The 18811-nt window shown below is 42.9% G+C and overlaps 1 protein-coding gene across 11 annotated transcripts in view; it reads right to left on the reverse strand.

Annotated features, from left to right (window-relative positions):
- CHCHD6 (coiled-coil-helix-coiled-coil-helix domain containing 6) overlaps positions 1–18811 on the reverse strand; it is a 200156-nt gene that overhangs the window by 44523 nt on the left and 136822 nt on the right. Inside the window, exon 10 of one of the 11 annotated variants that reach the window (XM_037904031.2) lies at positions 11886–11915. The exons of the other annotated variants lie outside the window; for them this stretch is intronic. Within the exon in view, the coding sequence (XP_037759959.1) occupies positions 11901–11915 (15 nt within the window). The 3' untranslated portion in view covers positions 11886–11900. Of the gene's footprint in view, positions 1–11885; positions 11916–18811 lie in introns of those variants that run through there. 11 annotated transcript variants of the gene reach the window in all.

An 18811-nucleotide genomic window follows, 5' to 3' on the forward strand; every position in this document is an offset into this window, starting at 1 on the left:
TTTCAGTTCAGGGGCTGCAAAAAAAAAAAAATAATTAAAAATCAGTTCTTTTTGAACTCAAACTGAACTTTTTATTTACAACAACAAAAACCCACAAAAATTTAATATTCCAACAAAATGTTTTGTTTGACCCAGTTTTTTGTTTCATTTTGGGTGAGGCGCTGGGTTTGTTTTCTGGGTTTTTTTTGTTGTTTTTTTTTAAACTTTAATTTTTTTAATTAGCTAAATTCTAAACAAAACACAGTTTTGAAGCAAAAAGTTGAAACGTTTCATTTCAGAATGGTCAAAATTAATAATTTAATTTCAAGAGTGTCAAAATGGTTTGTTCTGACTTAGAAAAAAATCCCAATTTTTTTTTCAGACTACACTATTCATCAAATTTGACCCAAATTCACGAATAGCTTTGGTGAGCTGAAAAAATGCATTTCTCAGTGAAATTATTCATCAAAAAATTTCACCCAGCTCTAGTAATAACCCTACATTACAGATGAGGAAATAGAGGCAGGGACAGATTAAGTAATTTGTCCACGGAAATATAATGAGTCAGAGGCAAAGCCTAGAACAGAACCCCTGGGACTCTGGCTCCCTGCTCTAACCAGTATATCACACTCCATCCCAGAGGTAGGAACAACACACTGGAGTCCTAGGCCCCAATTCTTACTGTAACCATCATACTGCCTCCCTCAAGCAAAACAAGAATCTTGAATTAGTTATTTTTTAGAAAAAGAAAATTATAGTGATTAACTATAGCTAGGGAAGAATATACTCTTATTAAAACATGATTTTTTTCAATACAGTGTTTAGAATAGCTATCAATATTTCACTATTGCCATAATTATGAATGGTGTCCGAGTGGAAACAGCCATACAGACACTTCCTGTTTAGTCTAAGAAATGCAGCTGCCGCATGAATTCAGGGAAAAGCTAGGACTTTCAAAAAGTTTAAAAAGAGCTATACGGTTTTAAAATATACCAAGCCACTACTGAATAAAGCAAAATTAATTATTGTTAACTTAAAACAGAGACATTTTTAATATTTAACTCATAGTATTGAAAGCCTGAGCTTTCCCATTCGTCTCATCTGGATTCCTTCAATCCTACTCTGCATCACACCATCAAGATGGCAGTTTTCCATTTGATTTTACTATATTTAAGACATTTCCAAATGTGAGTGATTTTCTTTTGTCATGAATGATCAGACTTCTGTTAACACTGGGAGTTTTCCTTTAAAATGGATAAAGTTTGCAAAGAAGTTTCCACACAGGTTTTGATAACGTGGTAACTCAGGAGTCAGTGGGGACAGAGGTAACTTGGGATCTGAATTAAGTAAGGTGCTGGCCTTTGCTGTACAACTGGTACCACTATGAAATACACTAAGCGCATGGCTACACCGGAAACTTCAAAGCGCTGTCGCGGGAGCGCTCCTGCAGCAGCACTTTGAAGTACAAAGTGTGGTCGCGCGCGAGCGCTGGGAAGAGCTCTCCCAGTGCTCCTGGTAATCCACCTCCACGAGGGGATTAGCTTCCAGCGCTTGGAGGCTGTTTACACTAAAACGCTCTGACTTGCTGCGCTCATGGGTGTGATTTTTCACACCCCTGAGCCAGCAAGTTAGAGCGCTATAAAATGTAAGTGTAGCCAAGCCCTAAGAAAACACTTCCTGTGCCATAGTGTTTAAGTTCACCGTGGTACTTATGGCTGCTTCTGTACATGGACCAGGAGATCCTGTGTGAAAAGCAGGAACCAAGCCACATTAAGTGTCAATCTGGTGTTTTAATACAGCAAGAGCTACATTCCTTCCATATATTTGGGTGGGTGGGTACACAAATGGTTTTCACTGGTGATCTCCTTGGCCAGGCAAGGACAGCCATGACCAGGGGTTCTCAGCATGAGGCACAGAATTATGGAGACTGAAGGTGACTGCACTGAAACCAGCCAGTCTCTGCTTTCCATCTGTCTGCAGATAAAATAATAATGAAAAAAAAAAAACCAAAAACCCAAAGCCAGCCCACGCAGCACAAAGAGGACAAGCGGGTTGTTTAATTGCAGAGAGCTATTCCATTTGTCCCACTCCACTTACTGCAGTGTTTGAACAGACAATCTGCCCCCCTTTCATGTGCGCTGCGGTGGCCATTTCTCTAGAGCTGCCCATCATTTCCTTATCAAGCAGGAAAAATAAAGGATCACTAGAGACAGAGCTTAGCCTCGCTGAGATTTCACTCTCTCGGTGGGTTGTAAATGCCCCTATAATGTTGGCTTTTTAAATCTTGGGTTATTATTACCCACAGCTGCCATTCAGCCTGCAGAAAATAAAGCACTACGGCTTTCAGGACAACACAATGACACTGTGCGTTTGCCAGTGATTGGGAAAACAATGCTGTCGAGTTTCAGCTTTACTGGAAACCTTTGTGTTGTGGGAGTCTGACTGCACATATGCCTCTGCATGGGCAATGGAGGGGTGAGAGTGTGTACCATCGGGGATTGAAGGTACGTGTGCCTCCGTGTTGCACCGAGAAACCTGTGTGAATGTACGTGAATGCTCACCCATGAGTTTGGCTGTGCCTCTCTGTTGGATTATTGGGAGATGTGCATATGGACCTGTGAGTCCAGCTGTGCACCTCTGAAGGTCTATTGAGGGGCCTGAGTATGAATGTTCATCTCTGTGTGAATGTGCATAACTACAAGTGTGGATGAGCAGGTTGCCAGTTCTTCTGATTTTATCCCAAGTTTCATGATATTTGGTGTTTTAGGGATTCTTCTCAACATTACTCCAGCACTCGGGGCTTTATTACATGAGAATCTCAATTTTCACTTCCACATAAAAGAGGATTTGACCCTCAATGGCTGCAAAGAAAAAATGTGGCCCCTTAACGGGTCCAAAACAGGAATGCAAATGAGATTTTAAAATCTGGTGTTCTCATAAGTTTTTGCAACTGACCCATGATTTTTGAATGTTTGCAGTTGACATCAGTGCTCTGTGTGTATGTGGTCTACGTACATTCCCCCGTCCAGTGTGCGCTGTATTGCCCACCCCAAGCATTAAAAAAAATTATGAGTCAGCCCTCCATCCCACTCAAATCATAAGATTTTTTTTTTTTAAATACATTTGGTATTCTTTTCATTTGCATTCTGGTTTTTGAATCTTTGGGGTGGACTCATGTCATATTCTCAAGATTTTCTCTGAGACTCATGTATTCACATGACTCCAGAAGCTGGGGCAATAAGAAAACTGTGAAATATTGCAAGAGTTGGCAAAACAGAGGTGTGCTTGTCTCCCTGTGGCAGGACAAGCATGTATTCCAAGACTCTGTGTGTGTCACTCAGAATCTGAGTGTGTTTGAGAGTAACAGCAACTGACCCTCAGTACCTGTGCATCTATGGATGTGATGTGTTAATGCTATCAGCTCTCAAGGAGGTGACCTTGAAATTTTGTAGAAATCCACTTTCCCTTCCCTCCTGAATATCAATGTGTTACAGGAAAAACTGGTGGAGCTCAGAACACCAAGCTCAGATACAATCTTCAGTCAGTGTGAAAGTTAAAGTGATAGATGGGATGGAGCAAAGATCGTGGGCACACCCATTTGAGTCAGAATATACAAGGAACCAGTATCCATCCTTCCTGGGTTTTGGCTATAGCGTCCTCTCCTCCCACCTCAAGCTCTCACTGCAAACCAAGTTACAGCAAGCTGTATCATTTAGCTGGTTGTCCTGCTCCTCCTCTTATGGTCCAAGTTAACCCTTAAAATACCATCCTCTAGGGAAATCTATTCAGAAGTGGAGTATAGACCAGGGCTCCAAGAGCTGCCCCAACCATATGGAGAGCTACTTATAAATATTTCTAAGGGCTACAGTTTTTCCTGGTGCCACAGGATAGCCTGCAAAAGGTCCAGTATGTTCAGTTAACAGTATTCATGCTAATACAATGCCCTTCCCTCATGCCTAATTTCCAAGGATCTTATAAGCCTTTATGAACTTTAATTAATTATCATCATAATCCCATTGTGAAGTATCAGTGCCTAGACACCACAGTGATAGGTATGTTAAAGATACCAAGAGAGGAACAGACAGGAGAGAGCACTGTATCTATTTTTACATAAGGGGAAACTGAGGCACAGAGAGGAAACTGACTCGCCTAGGGTCACATAATGAATTGGTGTCAAAGCCAGGAATAGACCCTATGTCTCCTGATACCCAAGCTTGTGCCTTACCCACAAGACAATCCTTCCTCATCAGTATATACTGTATACACTCCTCTCTCACAAATGTGGGAGAGGAGAGTGAAATCACCCATCAAGCAGGTTCCTCCTCTTTTTAATATCTGAACTTCATGATGAAAGTTTTGTCTTGTAGTTAAAAAGCAGATGTGACACTACACATTTATGCCTCAACAGCTGCTCTTCCTGGGCATCTCAAGACCTCCTCCTCTCACTAACCTCTCCAATACTTCTGTCCACCAATTTATTACGCACCTTGCATCATGCTCACCCTCCCCACACAATTCAGCTTAAGAGACAGGAAAAGCAAAGTGAAAAAGAACTACCATGACTGTGCTTTACACAGGAATCTGCATGGACACACACACACAGGCTTTTGGCAGCATGCAACTTGGGTTAATCAATGACCCATCAGCAAAGTGAGAGACCCAGTGCCTGACTAAGAGAACAGCCGTCAAAAAAACAACTCAGTGATGGGTCATGGCAGCGCTTTATTGCTGTGGGGACCTTCCATTCTTTCAGAAAGAAGCTGCCTCCACCGCTTATTCCAGCCCCTTCTATTTCAACTGCATTGCCCCCAGTATCCTGAATTCGCACGGGAGCCTCCTATACTCTTGCAAAGATGACGGCAGGAAGCTGTATGGTCCTGCCCTAGCCACTGGTAAAAAGACATTATCTGAAGCCAGCCACAAAGCACCACACCAAGGGAGCTTCACAATTGAGTGGATCTCTCCCCCTCTCCATGTCATATATCTTTGTCAGTTGAGTGACTGAGGGACAATGACAGTTCCTAACCACACAGACAGTGAGAACATACACCATCAGTGCAGCTCCACTAATAGCAGAGACTGTAGTCAGTCAGGTCTCAGGTATTTCTATCACTATGTCACCTAACCCTGCTTTAAGGTTAGAAGACATGGAGGTAAAACCATCTGAACCCTGCCTACCCTTCAGCCTTTGCTGTTAGTACCTTTTGGGGGCTGTGTGTAAATTTTTCAGTGTCTGTGCAGTCGAAGTGTCTAAATGGCTTTGAGGTAAGATAAGACATACAGAGGTGAATCTGAACCCTGATCAGTTTTATGAAAAGATAATGTAAATATCTTACGCTTCAATAATGCTTTTCACCTAAGGAACTCTGTCAAGGTTCCTTCCCACTCTGAACTCTAGGGTACAGATGTGGGGACCTGCATGAAAGACCCCCTAAGCTTATTCTTACCAGCTTAGGTTAAAAGCTGCCACCACCGAAGTGTTACACAAAGAACAGGGGAAGTGCCCACTTGGAAACGTTTCCCCCCAAAAATATCCCCCCAAGCACTACACCCACTTTCCTGGGGAAGGCTTGATAAAAATCCTCACCAATTTGCATAAGTGAATACAGACCTAAACCCTTGGATCTTAAGAACAATGAAAAAAGCAATCAGGTTCTTAAAAGAAGAATTTTAATTAAAGAAAAAGTAAAAGAATCACCTCTGTAAAATCAGGATGGTAAATACCTTACAGGGTAATCAGATTCAAAACATAGGGAATCCCCCAAGGCAAAACCTTAAATTACAAAAGGACACAAAAACAGGAATATACATTCCATTCAGCACAACTTATTTTATCAGCCATTAAAACAAAACAGAATCTAACGCATATCTAACTAGATTGCTTACTAACTCTTTACAGGTTTCAGAGTAGCAGCCGTGTTCGTTTGTATTCACAAAAAGAAAAGGAGTACTTGTGGCACCTTAGAGACTAACAAATTTATTTGAGCATAAGCTTTCGTGAGCTACAGCTCACTTCATCGGATGCTGTAGCTCACGAAAGCTTATGCTCAAATAAATTTGTTAGTCTCTAAGGTAACTCTTTACAGGAGTTCTGACCTGCATTCCTGCTCTGGTCCCGGCAAAAGCATCACACAGCCAGAGAGAACCCTTTGTTTCCCCCCTTTCCAGCTTTGAAAGTATCTTGTCTCCTCATTGGTCATTTTGGTCAGGTGCCAGCAAGGTTATCTTAGCTTCTTAACTCTTCACAGGTGAAAGGGTTTTTCCTCTGGCCAGGAGGGATTTAAAGGTGTTTACCCTTCCCTTTATATTTATGACAAACTCAAAGCACTTTCCAGACATCCAGTCAATCTCAATAGGCCTACCAAGTAAGTAATATCTACCCATCTAGATATGGGCAAACAGAGAAGTTTAATGTCTTGCTCACGATATCTAATGAGTGTGAGGCAGAGCCATGAATCTAACAGCTAGAAAACTCTTCCCTCTTGAAACGCACAAAGAGCTTTAAACTCCTAATCCAGGTGTGAAGCATGCTATGTTCAGTGAGAAGTGATTATTCTCGCTGCTGGTTCACTGGGGCTAAAAAGGTATAAAGAACAAAAGCATTTACAATAGAACATGTTCAAACAGATGCAAATAGGGAGGGGGGGATTTTGCACCTGCTTTACGTTACCACCATTCATACATCCCATTTGTCTATCAGTTACTAAATTATCCACAATCCATCAACAATTCAAGTCTCTCTCCAAGAGGCAGAGATTAACTAGGAATCACTATGCAGGAATGCTTCATGTCTCTCTCCAGTGAGATCAGTTCATGAGGACTGTCCTGGGTGTTTGGGAACCAAAGAGGGTTTTGTAAGCCGTTCCTTCAGAGAGCAATGACACACAAAGAAAAGGGAAAATGCTACCATCAGGAGGTTAGGTACTCTAAGGTAGGATGTAATGGCTTTCAGATTCATACCGTGGGCCCTTTTATTGAGCACACGTGTGTGCCTGGAGAACTGGAAGCTGCATTTCAGTCCAAGCAATAATGCAAATGAGATTTTCAGGGAAAAACAATGAAGCTAGTATGTAAATATTAATTTAACAATCTACTCTACAAAGCCTCAGCTGATCTATAAATAGCAGTTTTATTAAAAGGTGATGCTCAACGCAGCTATCCTGACTCCCGTTCCCACAATGCCGTGCCATCTTGTTTTCATTACCCCTGGAGACATTGTCTCTCACTGAATGTGGCTTGCTCCTCTTCCAGCACCTGCAGCGTAAGGAGCTCATTCCTACAATACAATACATACTCTCAGAGCCCCCGGCAAGACAAAAATCCTGAAGCGCCGTGCAGACAACAGCTGACAGAGCTCAATTAAAGAGTGCAAAAGGCTTCAGAGAAGCAAAAATTAACGCAGTCCTCTTTTAAACAGAACTAACTAGGGAACTGGCCAAGCAGATACTGACAGGCATTCACAGAATGATTGACAAGGGCCCTGGCACTTTCTGTCCATATTTACACCACAAAGCCTGCCAACATATGATTGGGCGTAAGTGCCTAGAATATGCATACTAGGAAGCTGATGGCACCTTCAACTACTCTAGGCGAGGAGATATCAGACAGCATCACCAGACAAAGGGAGAGTCTTACTACCTGGGATAATGATGGTAACCCAAATCCCGAGGTCCTTCATCAGTTTTTACACACTCATTAGAATTATTTATGTGTCATAATAATTATGTATTTCTCTACCACCTTTACAGTTATAGACACCAAAATAATATCTTCCATTGTTGAAATGTAGCCATCCTTAGGGTGACACATGACAGCACACAGTAACACCACAACAGCGTAAGGCAGGAAGTAAAGAACACTGCATTCTGATGAAACTGCAGAGGCAATTTAGATTAGCAGAATGCAATTACCCAAACAGAAACGAGGCCAGAAACCACATTCTGAAGTTTTAGGATATTCATGTGGATTTTGTATCTGCCCTCCTTTTGCTTCGAAGAACTCTGACAATATATCTCATGTTGGGCCTGCAGACAGACAAGTTGAATATGAAAGAAAAGGAACGGCCTTCACTACTCACCCTCTCATTTATCTTTTTAGACATATGTTCACTCTGAAACCCACTTATACTTAAAGACACTAGCAGTTACAATTTCACTGCTGATCACAGTGCCAGAAACATCAAGCCAATACATTCAGCAATTTGCACAATATGCCGGTCACATTATTATTCTATGATTATATTGCAGTAGCATCTAGAAGCTAACCAGATCAAGGGCCCCCTTGTGCTGAACACCATACAAACATATAGAAAATGATAGTCCCTGCTTCAAAGATTACAAACTAACAGATCTCAATAATCCATTTCAGGGGAATGGAGATTTCCTATGGTACAGGATTTGAACATGCAAAGAGCTGAACATTCTTTCATTAATTTGGATTAGAGACATTTGCATCAGTTTAAAAATTAGTGTTGAAGTAATGTACTGTATATAAATTTAAGAGGGTCAGACTCCTGCAGCTTGGCTCATGGCACCCTCAAAGTCATGGTGGGATGTGGTGCGGTTTCTAGAATAGCAGCAAAAGTAGATCAATTTAGTAAGCCAGTACCTATCTGCGAATAGTCCTGCTTGTATTTTACGATATTTACGCAATAGGACAAAGGAGGCTCATCCAGCAGAACAGAAAGCAGAAGAAACAATGAGAAATCACAAGGATTTTCAGGGGTGGACAAGCACTACAGATATTATCAATTGGTCTATCATTTTTATGATCATAAATAAAGGGCTCAATTAAACTCACAAGTCAACATGAAGAACACAAGTAATGGATTTGTGGTTAACTTTACTGTATTATCTAGTCTAATAAAAGCTTTTGTAAAGCTAGTAGCAATCGACTTAAGCTGCAACAAACAAGGAAAACTCAAGAGAAATGTGGTAAGAACAGCTGAGGTAACAGAAGAAGCTGCCAAGAAAGACTGCAGAATCACCTTCACTGTAGAGATCCAAAGCAGATATCACAACCCCTTTCTATCAGATGCAGAATTAGGTGACCCAGAAGCAGCACTTCCAACCAAAACCACCCTAGGAGAGTTCTCTCTTGTAGCTATTATAAAGCTGTGAAATCTTACCCTATACTGGAATTTTCATTCACCAGATCCTTAATTTTGGGGCGTGTCCAGTTATAATCCAGGAGCTTTAACAAACCAGCGCCTGAAGAAAAGTTAAACTAAGTTTGTTTCTCTCTGAAGCAAGTTTCCAGCAACCAGAGCACAGATGAAATCCAACTTCTCTCGTCCAGACATAGAAAATTAATTCTTCACGCTTGTTTAAACATGGTCACTCACCGAGCGCAGCCTGGCAGCCTCTTTGTAGGCTGTACAATCTGCTTCACTGCCCTGATTTGTGCTGAGACTAGTCCATGTCACATGTCAATGGAGACAGACTGAATCCTTTGGCTCTGGGACAGAAAGATCAAACTGCCGGATGGGCTCTGTCCCTTCCCGGGTACACTGATTTTTATCAACGGGAAAAGCCAATTAAAGTTGATAAAGACACATTCTCCACTGATTTTCCTTACTGCCCACTGCTCAGTGCTAGAATAATGGATAATACTCTGCCTGTGGGTGTATTTTTCGAAAATCTGTCAGTTCTGACAGCATTTTGGCACCTGGATAACTCAAGATTTATGTCAAGGGTCCAGGACTACACCATCTCTCAGTAGCTGATGGGTACATTTTTCAGCAGGGCTTCCCTAATTAAAGGGATAGAGATAGATGGGATCAGATTGATAGGTTTTGCATTCAGATATTTCACGCTCAATTTGATGAAATATAAATCACTCCTGGAACTTCTCAAACATGTGAGAGGAAAGAAAAAAATGTAATGAGAATACAGCAATGGGTCCAAAATACCCTGATAATGTCACTTATTTTCAAATTCCACCTTCTGTCACCCATGGCAAGCTCCTGACAATAGGTGCAATGCTTGCTACAAAAGCTAAAAGGAAAACAGAAACTCAGAATGACATGTTTCAGAGTAGCAGCCGTGTTAGTCTGTATCCATAAAAAGAAAAGGAGTATTTGTGGCACCTTAGAGACTAACAAATTTATTAGAGCATAAGCTTTCGTGAGCTACAGCTCACTACATCGGATCCGTTGGCAACATCCTATGGCGGATTAGTGGACAGCTTTGACAGGGGAGTTCTGTCTTGTCCTCAGCAGTCAGTGCGGTGGCCGTAATAGATGGGGACTGGAGAGGGAATATCACATTTGAGCGCTTCATATGACTTTACACATATGAACTAATTATCTTCTCAAATCACTTTCTGGTGACATTATTCCCATTCTACAGATGGGGAAACTTATCCAAAGAGTCAAGTGGCCTGATTTTTCAAAAGTGATGAGCACCCACAAGACTCACGTTGGTTTCAATCGGACTTGCAAGTACTCAGCACCTGTGAAAAATCAGGCTATAAGGGATTGGTCAAGGTCACACAGCGAGTTAGTGTCAGAGATGGTATTAGAACTCACAAGTTCCTAGCACTCAGCCCTATTTTCAGACCACACCATTGTCACAGAGGCTTGAAGAGAAACTCACAGAATAACCCTCTAGAGAAGGGGAGAAAGAAAATATCCTTTCTGTGCATAACTTACGAAATAAAGCTGAACGATTACAATGCAGAGCAACAAAGATGTGAAAAGCACTGCTTTCCAGGCACTGAAAGGTTAAAACTATTATTTGAACAGCTGGGAAAATTAAAATGGTAAAATAATAGCTACCCTTCAAAATTCTACAGATGCAAAGACACTCTTCAATGAATAACTGATAAAGGGGAAAAAACATTTTAAAGAGAAACTGCTTCATGCATGAAGGTCAAACTAGTAACAGCTTCTGTGAAGTACCTAGATTTTCACACTTGGCAAGCAATGCAGTAGCAGCGTTAACACAATAGCCTCTTACCTCTAGAGACCTTGGCTCAAAGCCCAGGTACACAGGTGACAGGTGACCACGGGCATGTCTTACCCTACTCTACCCTTTCTGGAGGTTTATCCATATCACAAAATGATCAAACAGTGACCGTGTCTACACTAGCATTATTTAAAAATAATAAATAAAAAAAATCCCTCTCTCTGCACTACCACTGGCACAGCTCCACACAAGTGGCAGCACCATTGGGAGCATAGGGGTGGACAGGACTCAGGCAATTTTACTATCCTGTTGTCTAGCCTTATTCTGAGCACTAAAGCTGCTCTGGTAACAGAGTGCAATTTTTAAGAAAAATGTAGACACAGCAAGTGAGGAATGGTTAGCAGACTATTCAGAAGAGATCAAGAGTGGAACAGAGACTACAGCAGGTCAGGACCACAGTGAATCAGAAGTGCTGTGTTGAGAACCCAGGTTTGGAACAGCAGAGGGTGCTACTGATTAGGATAGAGGGACATTGGGAGAACTATATCGGGAGCTCAAAGCTCCAATGGCAAGGCGTTCTGCAGGTCAGGAATGACCTACATCAGCGAGCTGGGGAAGCTTGTCATATTGCTTGGCTCTTGCCAGGACCATCAAACCCTTCTTTTCAGGAGCACCAAATTCCCCCCTGCCACTCAACATTCTTTTTGTTACAAAAACGAGAAAAACATACTGTAGAAACTAAAGGGTGAATTCGCAGCATGGCATATGCCAATTCATCTACACTTGACAGTATTTACCTCTCCTTCTCCCCGACCCACTTCATCTACACAACTTCCTAAAAATACTAAACAAATTTTAAGTAGAACAGCAGCTGAACATACCTAATCAATCAAGGCCCTGATGCTTCGACAAAAACTGCCAGCATCAGAACAGAAGGCAACATCTCCCCACGCAGTCCAGACTTCAGCTCTCCTGATCATTTTGCGTTGACAAATCACAAAGGAAACTGTGGTTTCACAGACTCTTCCACTGTGTTAGAGAGGGAAGACGAGTAGAAATGTGTAGCAGCCACTTCTTTGTATTTATTTTGGGAACTTTTTAAGCACCAGTTTTCATGAAGGATGACCTCCTCACCCCCCGAGCACCCTCTGCCTTAGCATTTGCTGGAGTCCCTCTATATAATATTCCTTACATTGTGTTTGTGAGTTCATTTTCTCTCTGCCTTGGTGCTTGGTTTAACTGGGCCACTCTGGGCAAGGATTCTGCCCTTCTCTACTGGGCAGTGATCTGGTGCTCCTCCTTTGTTTGGGCAGGCACCTCACATGCCAATGACACTTGGAGATTGGCTGGCACAGATCCTGCAACTATTCCTGTAATTTACTTTGTGAGAACTGAGGTGATCACAGCTTAAACAGGAATAGGCTTGATCACTTTGAGTATGAGAGACCACCAGGGTGCAACAGTGAAGAGTGGCAGTCTTCTCTCTGAATCGGTATTAAACCAAGTGCTAGAAAGGCAATGTGATGCTGGAAGTACCAACATTCACAGCAGGCATAAAGCAGAGTCCCTGACCCCCCATGATCATTAATGATCTTATGGCACATTTTGCAGAAGTCAGGACCACGGTGTCCTGCCAAACTGCAATTTGGATAGTTACATTCAGCCTAACTAAAATTACTCCTGCAGCGTCAACTCAATATACTACCCTTCGCTTCCTGTCCTAAGCTGTTGTGCAGAGTTGCTGGATTGCTTAACAGCTACTCTGCTTCAACCTTCAGGTGGCTGCATCTCAGTGGTAGGAGAAGGGTTTCCTGTACATATAGCTGCACTGCAAAGCCATCAAGGAAATTCATCGAGATCTCCACTTACCCTCCTTTATTAGAATGATAAGCTACTAATCTTTTACTTGCCAAGGGAAACAGAATTTTGTAAAGGTGTAAAGTTGATGCATAATTATGTAAAGCACCTCGGGAACTGTTCAGAGTTGAAATCCCTGGTATAAATGGAAGAGGAGAGAAGGAGAAAAGTGTGAGGATTACACACACATCCCTCCTCCATCGTCTTTCCCAGGGGTCTCCCTCTCCCTTACCATTGTTTTGAGAGTCACTCCTATTCCTCTCCCCCTGTGCAACTTCACCTTTTAGCTTTCTGAACCCTTGTTCTGCAAGAGAGGCACAAGGAATACAGACCCATGCTCTATGTTCTTTTGAGCCTCCAATACTCAGAGCCTAGAGATTTTTCTGCTCCTCTGATCAGCCATGTTGAGATGTATATTTTAAGTAAGACAGGCACTGAACTCTGCCTTGCGCCCTAGGGAAACTGCAGCCTCCTCTTTCCAAACTGCCAGTTCAGTGCTACAAAGAATAGGCATCTTGATGTCAGCTCCAATTCAGATTTAAAAAGGAAAGGAAAGCAAAGAAAGAACAGAGCAGAGGACAGGACAGGAGAAGAGGGAGGGAGAGGGAGCAGAGAGAGTGGAAGAAGGCAGGTAGAATACAAGGGCAGGCAGATACAGAGGGAAGGGAAGAAATTGAGCATGGACTCTGGAAAGAGATGCGTAAATCAGGAACATGAAGTGCTAAGAGACAGCAGGGGCAGCATGAGCAGGATTGAGGGGTCTCCAGTTGTCTTTAACACTCTAAATGGCAAAATTCTTGGGATGGTGGTGAATGCCTGGTCACTTTCCCTTTGAGAGCACATAGTCGGTACATCTTACATTTTATAAGTGGCTTCCCCACACACAATATAGCCTGTCCATAAACCACCCATGGCTTGAATTCTAATCTAACAGCATTTCTTAGAATGGGGGAGAAGTGTTCTAGTGCAAGCTACACAGGTCCTCCATTACTTCTACTGCTTTAAACCCCTGCTTTCAGGGGTCACATCACAACCAGCATCCTTCTGGTGGGGAAGACTGGACCCCGCCTTTGGAGCTCACCAGTACCAGCCACCTTAGAGGGTAAAGATGTCTATCCCACACCACCCTCAGACTCTGCCAGGTCGTGAAGGAAGAGGCTGGGTTGGTCTGAGATTCAGTTACAAGTTTCCCGCAAGGAGACACATTGCTACAGCAGAGCTAGTCCCATGTATAGCCATGTTTAACTCTTTTGTGAAGGGGCATGCAACCTCTCCCATTTATTTGTGCGGCATGATCTCTTTCTCCACTGCTTCACCGACCACTGAGTGTAGCCACCTCCCCACTATTTCACTGTTCAAATTCACCAGCAGACAACAGGATGGCTCAAAGAGGGAGAGTCAAATTTATGGTTGGGAAGAGCAGGCTTCCCTTATAGAATCAGGTACAGCATCAAGCTCCAGGGCTAGGTGACAAAACTACAGTGAAAAGGCTGCACTTGTTCCACAGATGGAACACAATTCACGTCCACCACAGAGATGGAAGCAGAATCTTGCAGGCTTTGAGAGAAGCCACAGTAGAGGATACCAGCTGAGTCAGCAAATCTGCTTCCTACTGGGGATTTTTAAATTGTTTTCCTCCTTGTGGAGTTAGACTTCAGCCCCATCAGCACTGTGACAGGCTCTGTGAAAACTTCACAGAGATGATCCACCTCATTCTGACCGGCAGCTATACTAGTCCTGAGCCCACCCACCGCTCTGCTGATTTGCCTCCATCTTCAATGGCAACACTTCCCAGCCTCCCATTAAATCCAGCTGTTGAATGAGGGTCTGTTAATCATGCCACACTGCGCTGAGTGGACTCATATCCATTGGGGACTGGACCAAGATGACCAGACTCGCTAACCTTGTGATCCAGATCTGAGTCAAGTCTCTTCAGGCACAGTGCACATGTATTACATCCTGCCAATTACACTGAGTACCTGCTAGTGGGAGGTCTTTGAAGGGTGTTTACTGGACACCTCTTCTCAGCTGACAGAGGCGACAGAAAGCATTCTCCATGTAAAAGAGCAAATTGACGCAGATATGTTCTTTCCTATTAGTTTGGTCCTTTAACTCTCTACATGAGCAGGTTATGAAGTCCCCCTATCCCCCACCTCAATCACTGTCCTGCCTCCACAGTAAGCAGTGAAAACAAGCTACCAAGAAACTGACATCTGTCTGACAACTAGCCACAAATACTGCTGATCAGCAGGAAAAGGTGCTCAGGCCAGCTAGAATTAGCAGCTGCTCTGGATTCAGCTGGTCCCAAGTGCCTACATTTCCCAAGCATGAAATATCTGACTGGACAACCCACACCGGGCAAAACTAAAAGTAGCCTTAAAAACATCAGCTCTCTTTTCCTTGCAAGACTATTCAGATGGTTGCTCTTACCCAACCATACCACCTCCTGTTTTGTCCTAGAAAGAAAAATGAGAGCATATGCATTGAGAGGGGTTCTGTGGGTAGTGCCGTTAACTTCTCACAAAATAGGTCACTCTTACAGTGTCCAGCCTTCAGAAAATCAAGGTCATTTCACAGCACAATGGGAAGATGAAAAGAGAAGGCAAGGTTATTTACATCTCTTTGAAGTCTGAAGGGCTGATGATGTCCTCTGCATGGTCTCACTACCTTGGTTTCAGCTATTCCTTGACTGAGAACAGACAAGTTCAGCTTGGTTTCATTTTTGTAGGTATCAGAGTAACAGCCGTGTTAGTCTGTATTCGTAAAAAGAAAAGGAGTACTTGTGGCACCTTAGAGACTAACCAGTTTATTTGAGCATGAGCTTTCGTGAGCTACAGCTCACTTCATCGCATGCATAGCACTATGCATCCGATGAAGTGAGCTGTAGCTCACGAAAGCTCATGCTCAAATAAACTGGTTAGTCTCTAAGGTGCCACAAGTACTCCTTTTATTTTTGTAGGTAGTCACACAACACACAATATTGTCTTTTATTTATATTTTTACTACAGGCTGTAATCTTCAGGCACAGGAGACCTGATGAGACACCCACATGATCAGAGAGGCTTTACTGGGCTTTATGGTGGTTTACTGCAGCAAACATCAGGATTTGGCAGTACATGACGACACTTCACGGAAGGTGACACATGCAGCTTGGGATCTCTCTCCCCCCTCCTCCCTTTTGGTTTGATACTGCATTATGCAAGGAGCTTAAAAGCTATCTGCTGTCTCAAGTCCCTGCTGTTGCTTCTGTGTGAACAGACAGCCCATTTCTGAACAAGCTGGTGCGAAGTGTCAGGTTTACATTAAATGGCTTCTGAAGCACCTTTCCACCTCCGCAGAAAGTAGTGCCAACATGACCTAGAAAAGACACACTGGAGTTTAGGACAGGCTGGCAGGACTGAAATTGATATGGCTTTTTTGGACATTACTCCCCTATGTGCTCAACAGCAACCTTGACCTGCTTTCCGATTTACACTGTATAGATGAATTTAGTGCTCATGAACACTGAAATGCTGTCACACAGGCAAACACCAGACAGCGTGGCACACACAGTCAAGCTCACCACCCGCTGCTCTTCCAGTGCACCTCAATCCTATTCAACAGTACTCAGGTCATTCCAGTTCAAGGTTTCAACTCTGCCCTCCCAATGCATCTCACTCTTGTCCTACAGTACCCACCACTATTCCAACCACCTAGGGTCTTCACGAACGTCACTACTTCTGACACCATGCCCCTTTGAAAGTGCACTGCGACAGCAGTAACAGAATTCTGATCCTCCGGACTCAAAAGCCCAGGACCAATTTAGCTAAAGGAGGTTCTTAGGGTCTAACTACTCAGGGATAAAAGATCCACAGCACAGCAATGGCTACCTGGGTCAGCTGACTTGGCTCAGGGGCTAAAAATTGCTATGTAGACATTCAGGTTCAGGCTAAAGCCTGAGTTCTGGGACCCTCCACCGTCACAGGGTCCCAGAGTTCAGGCTCCAGCCTGAGCCCGAATGTCTACACTGCAATTTTTCAGCCCCAGAGCCTGAGCCCCACAACTCCAAATCAGCTGACCTGAGCCAGCCATGTTTTTTTTTATGAGAGAAAGAGAGGACAGCTACCGGTCACGAGAACAAAACACCATGAAGGAAACAAAGCAGAATTATAAAATTATCCAAACAGGCTATATTGAATTAAGGAAGCAAAGAATATCAGAGGCTGTTAATGTCTATTACATTTAAAGGTGCCTTTGCTCAATTTGCTTATTTTTTCCCCAGGCTAGAGCATTTAGACCCACGTTTCAGACTCCCTGAACAGGAGATTGGAAGATTCAATGGACTTAAGGTCATCGGTGGCCTCCATGAAGTGAATAGTTGGGGCTTATGCCCACTTCTTAATAAAAATCACCAGCATACAGGTAACTAACTGGCCCTCTTAGTCTCTCTGCTAAGATTGCCAACAAGGATCAAATGTGCAGTGGAGAATCAACTTTCCTCTTTCCATGAGTGGAGGTCCAACTAGGTCAGAGTTGAGGAACATCACATACAAAGCAGCACATAGAGGAAGATGGAACCATTGGAACGGGTGGTTTACCAGTTCTGGGGTTAGATGACATCAGCCTACTGGGATTACCTTTGCCCAGCACTAAACTCACTCTTAAAAAGAGATGGGGATTAAATCCCTGAGAGTAAAGGATACAGTGACCATTCATCACAGTAGATGTACAGATGTTCTGCAGAGTTCCCAGATACCTGATCCCAGAGTGCCTATTCTACTGGGAAATTAGGAGTCTTCAAAAATATGAAACAACTGACCTGTGCTTGGCAGGATGGATTGAATCTGGTAAACATTATTTCTCTGTTACTTGATCTGGTGAAGTGGCCCAGCAGATGATCCACTCAGAAAAATAGCAAATTCCGTCCATGTGGACAGTGGTGCAGGCTGATTGGAGTGGAGTAAAATTCAGAGCCAGATGGTTGGAGGCAATGGGACCTGACAGAAAGATAACTGGGCAGAGGGCAAGCAGAGAGTTTGAAGAAAAGAGGCAGAGGAGCCAAGATTTTACAGGCTATAAAGTAAACATTTTAAAGATAAAACAACTGTTTTCTGGTTGCATTATTTTTAAACTGCTCCCCTTAACGTACCCAGGGAGCCACCGGCTAGATCATGATCTTCAACCTCTCCTCACCGTATCTTATCAGGCTAATTCAGAGCAGGAGGCTGGCTGAACCTAAAGCCCGTTTACACAGAACAAACTCAGCATTTATCAGGGACAAAGACTAAACACATTGTCAAAATAATTTTTCCTGCATTTCTGGACACATGAACAGCAGAATGGTAGGCCAGTCTCTCTCTGGAAACTATTCAATACATGTAATGCTGCGGCACCGAGTTACCTCTAAAGACTGTGCATTAAGTGTTTGTCTTATATTGCAAAGGTAGCAAGTTCAAATCCTAGCATGTGAGCAGTTTTGCAAATAAATTCTAATACTACTTTGCATTTATAAAGGCCCTTTCACAAGATCTTAAAGCACTTTACAAAGGTGAGTAAGCATTAACCTCATTTTACAGATGTCATTACAGAGAGATTAAGTATCTTCCAAAAGGACAAAGTAAGTCAGTAGCAGAGCTCACTCCAAGTTCCATGCTTTAACCACTATAACATAGTGCTTCCCTCAGGTCTTCTTGTATCATTATTTGAAGAGTGTCAAGCATTAAGGAGGCAGAAAGATTACTTATGGTGGTTTGAAAAGGTGTAGTTAGGAGTAATGGCGTGCCATTACTCACAAAATACATATGGAGTCTTAGGAAATATCTCCTAGCAAGGAGATCGGTTAGATGGCAGAACAGTCTCACAAAGGGTTGGAAGTTGCCTTTACTGGAGATATATACACTATACAAAGTTGAACAAAAACATACGAATTTTAGATTTGGTGAAAGGTGCCAATTTAACAGCCCTGGAGACAGAAGATCTCTATCCACAGAGAGTACAACAAAAGCAGTAGTCCAACACTTCCCCTCCCATGTCCCATAGCCCTAACCTGAAAGCATCACCTCCCAACATGGTGCGGAGGGGGAGGTTCA

The sequence above is a fragment of the Chelonia mydas genome, chromosome 7 (assembly GCF_015237465.2).
Source record: "Chelonia mydas isolate rCheMyd1 chromosome 7, rCheMyd1.pri.v2, whole genome shotgun sequence".
NCBI lineage: Eukaryota > Metazoa > Chordata > Testudines > Cheloniidae > Chelonia > Chelonia mydas.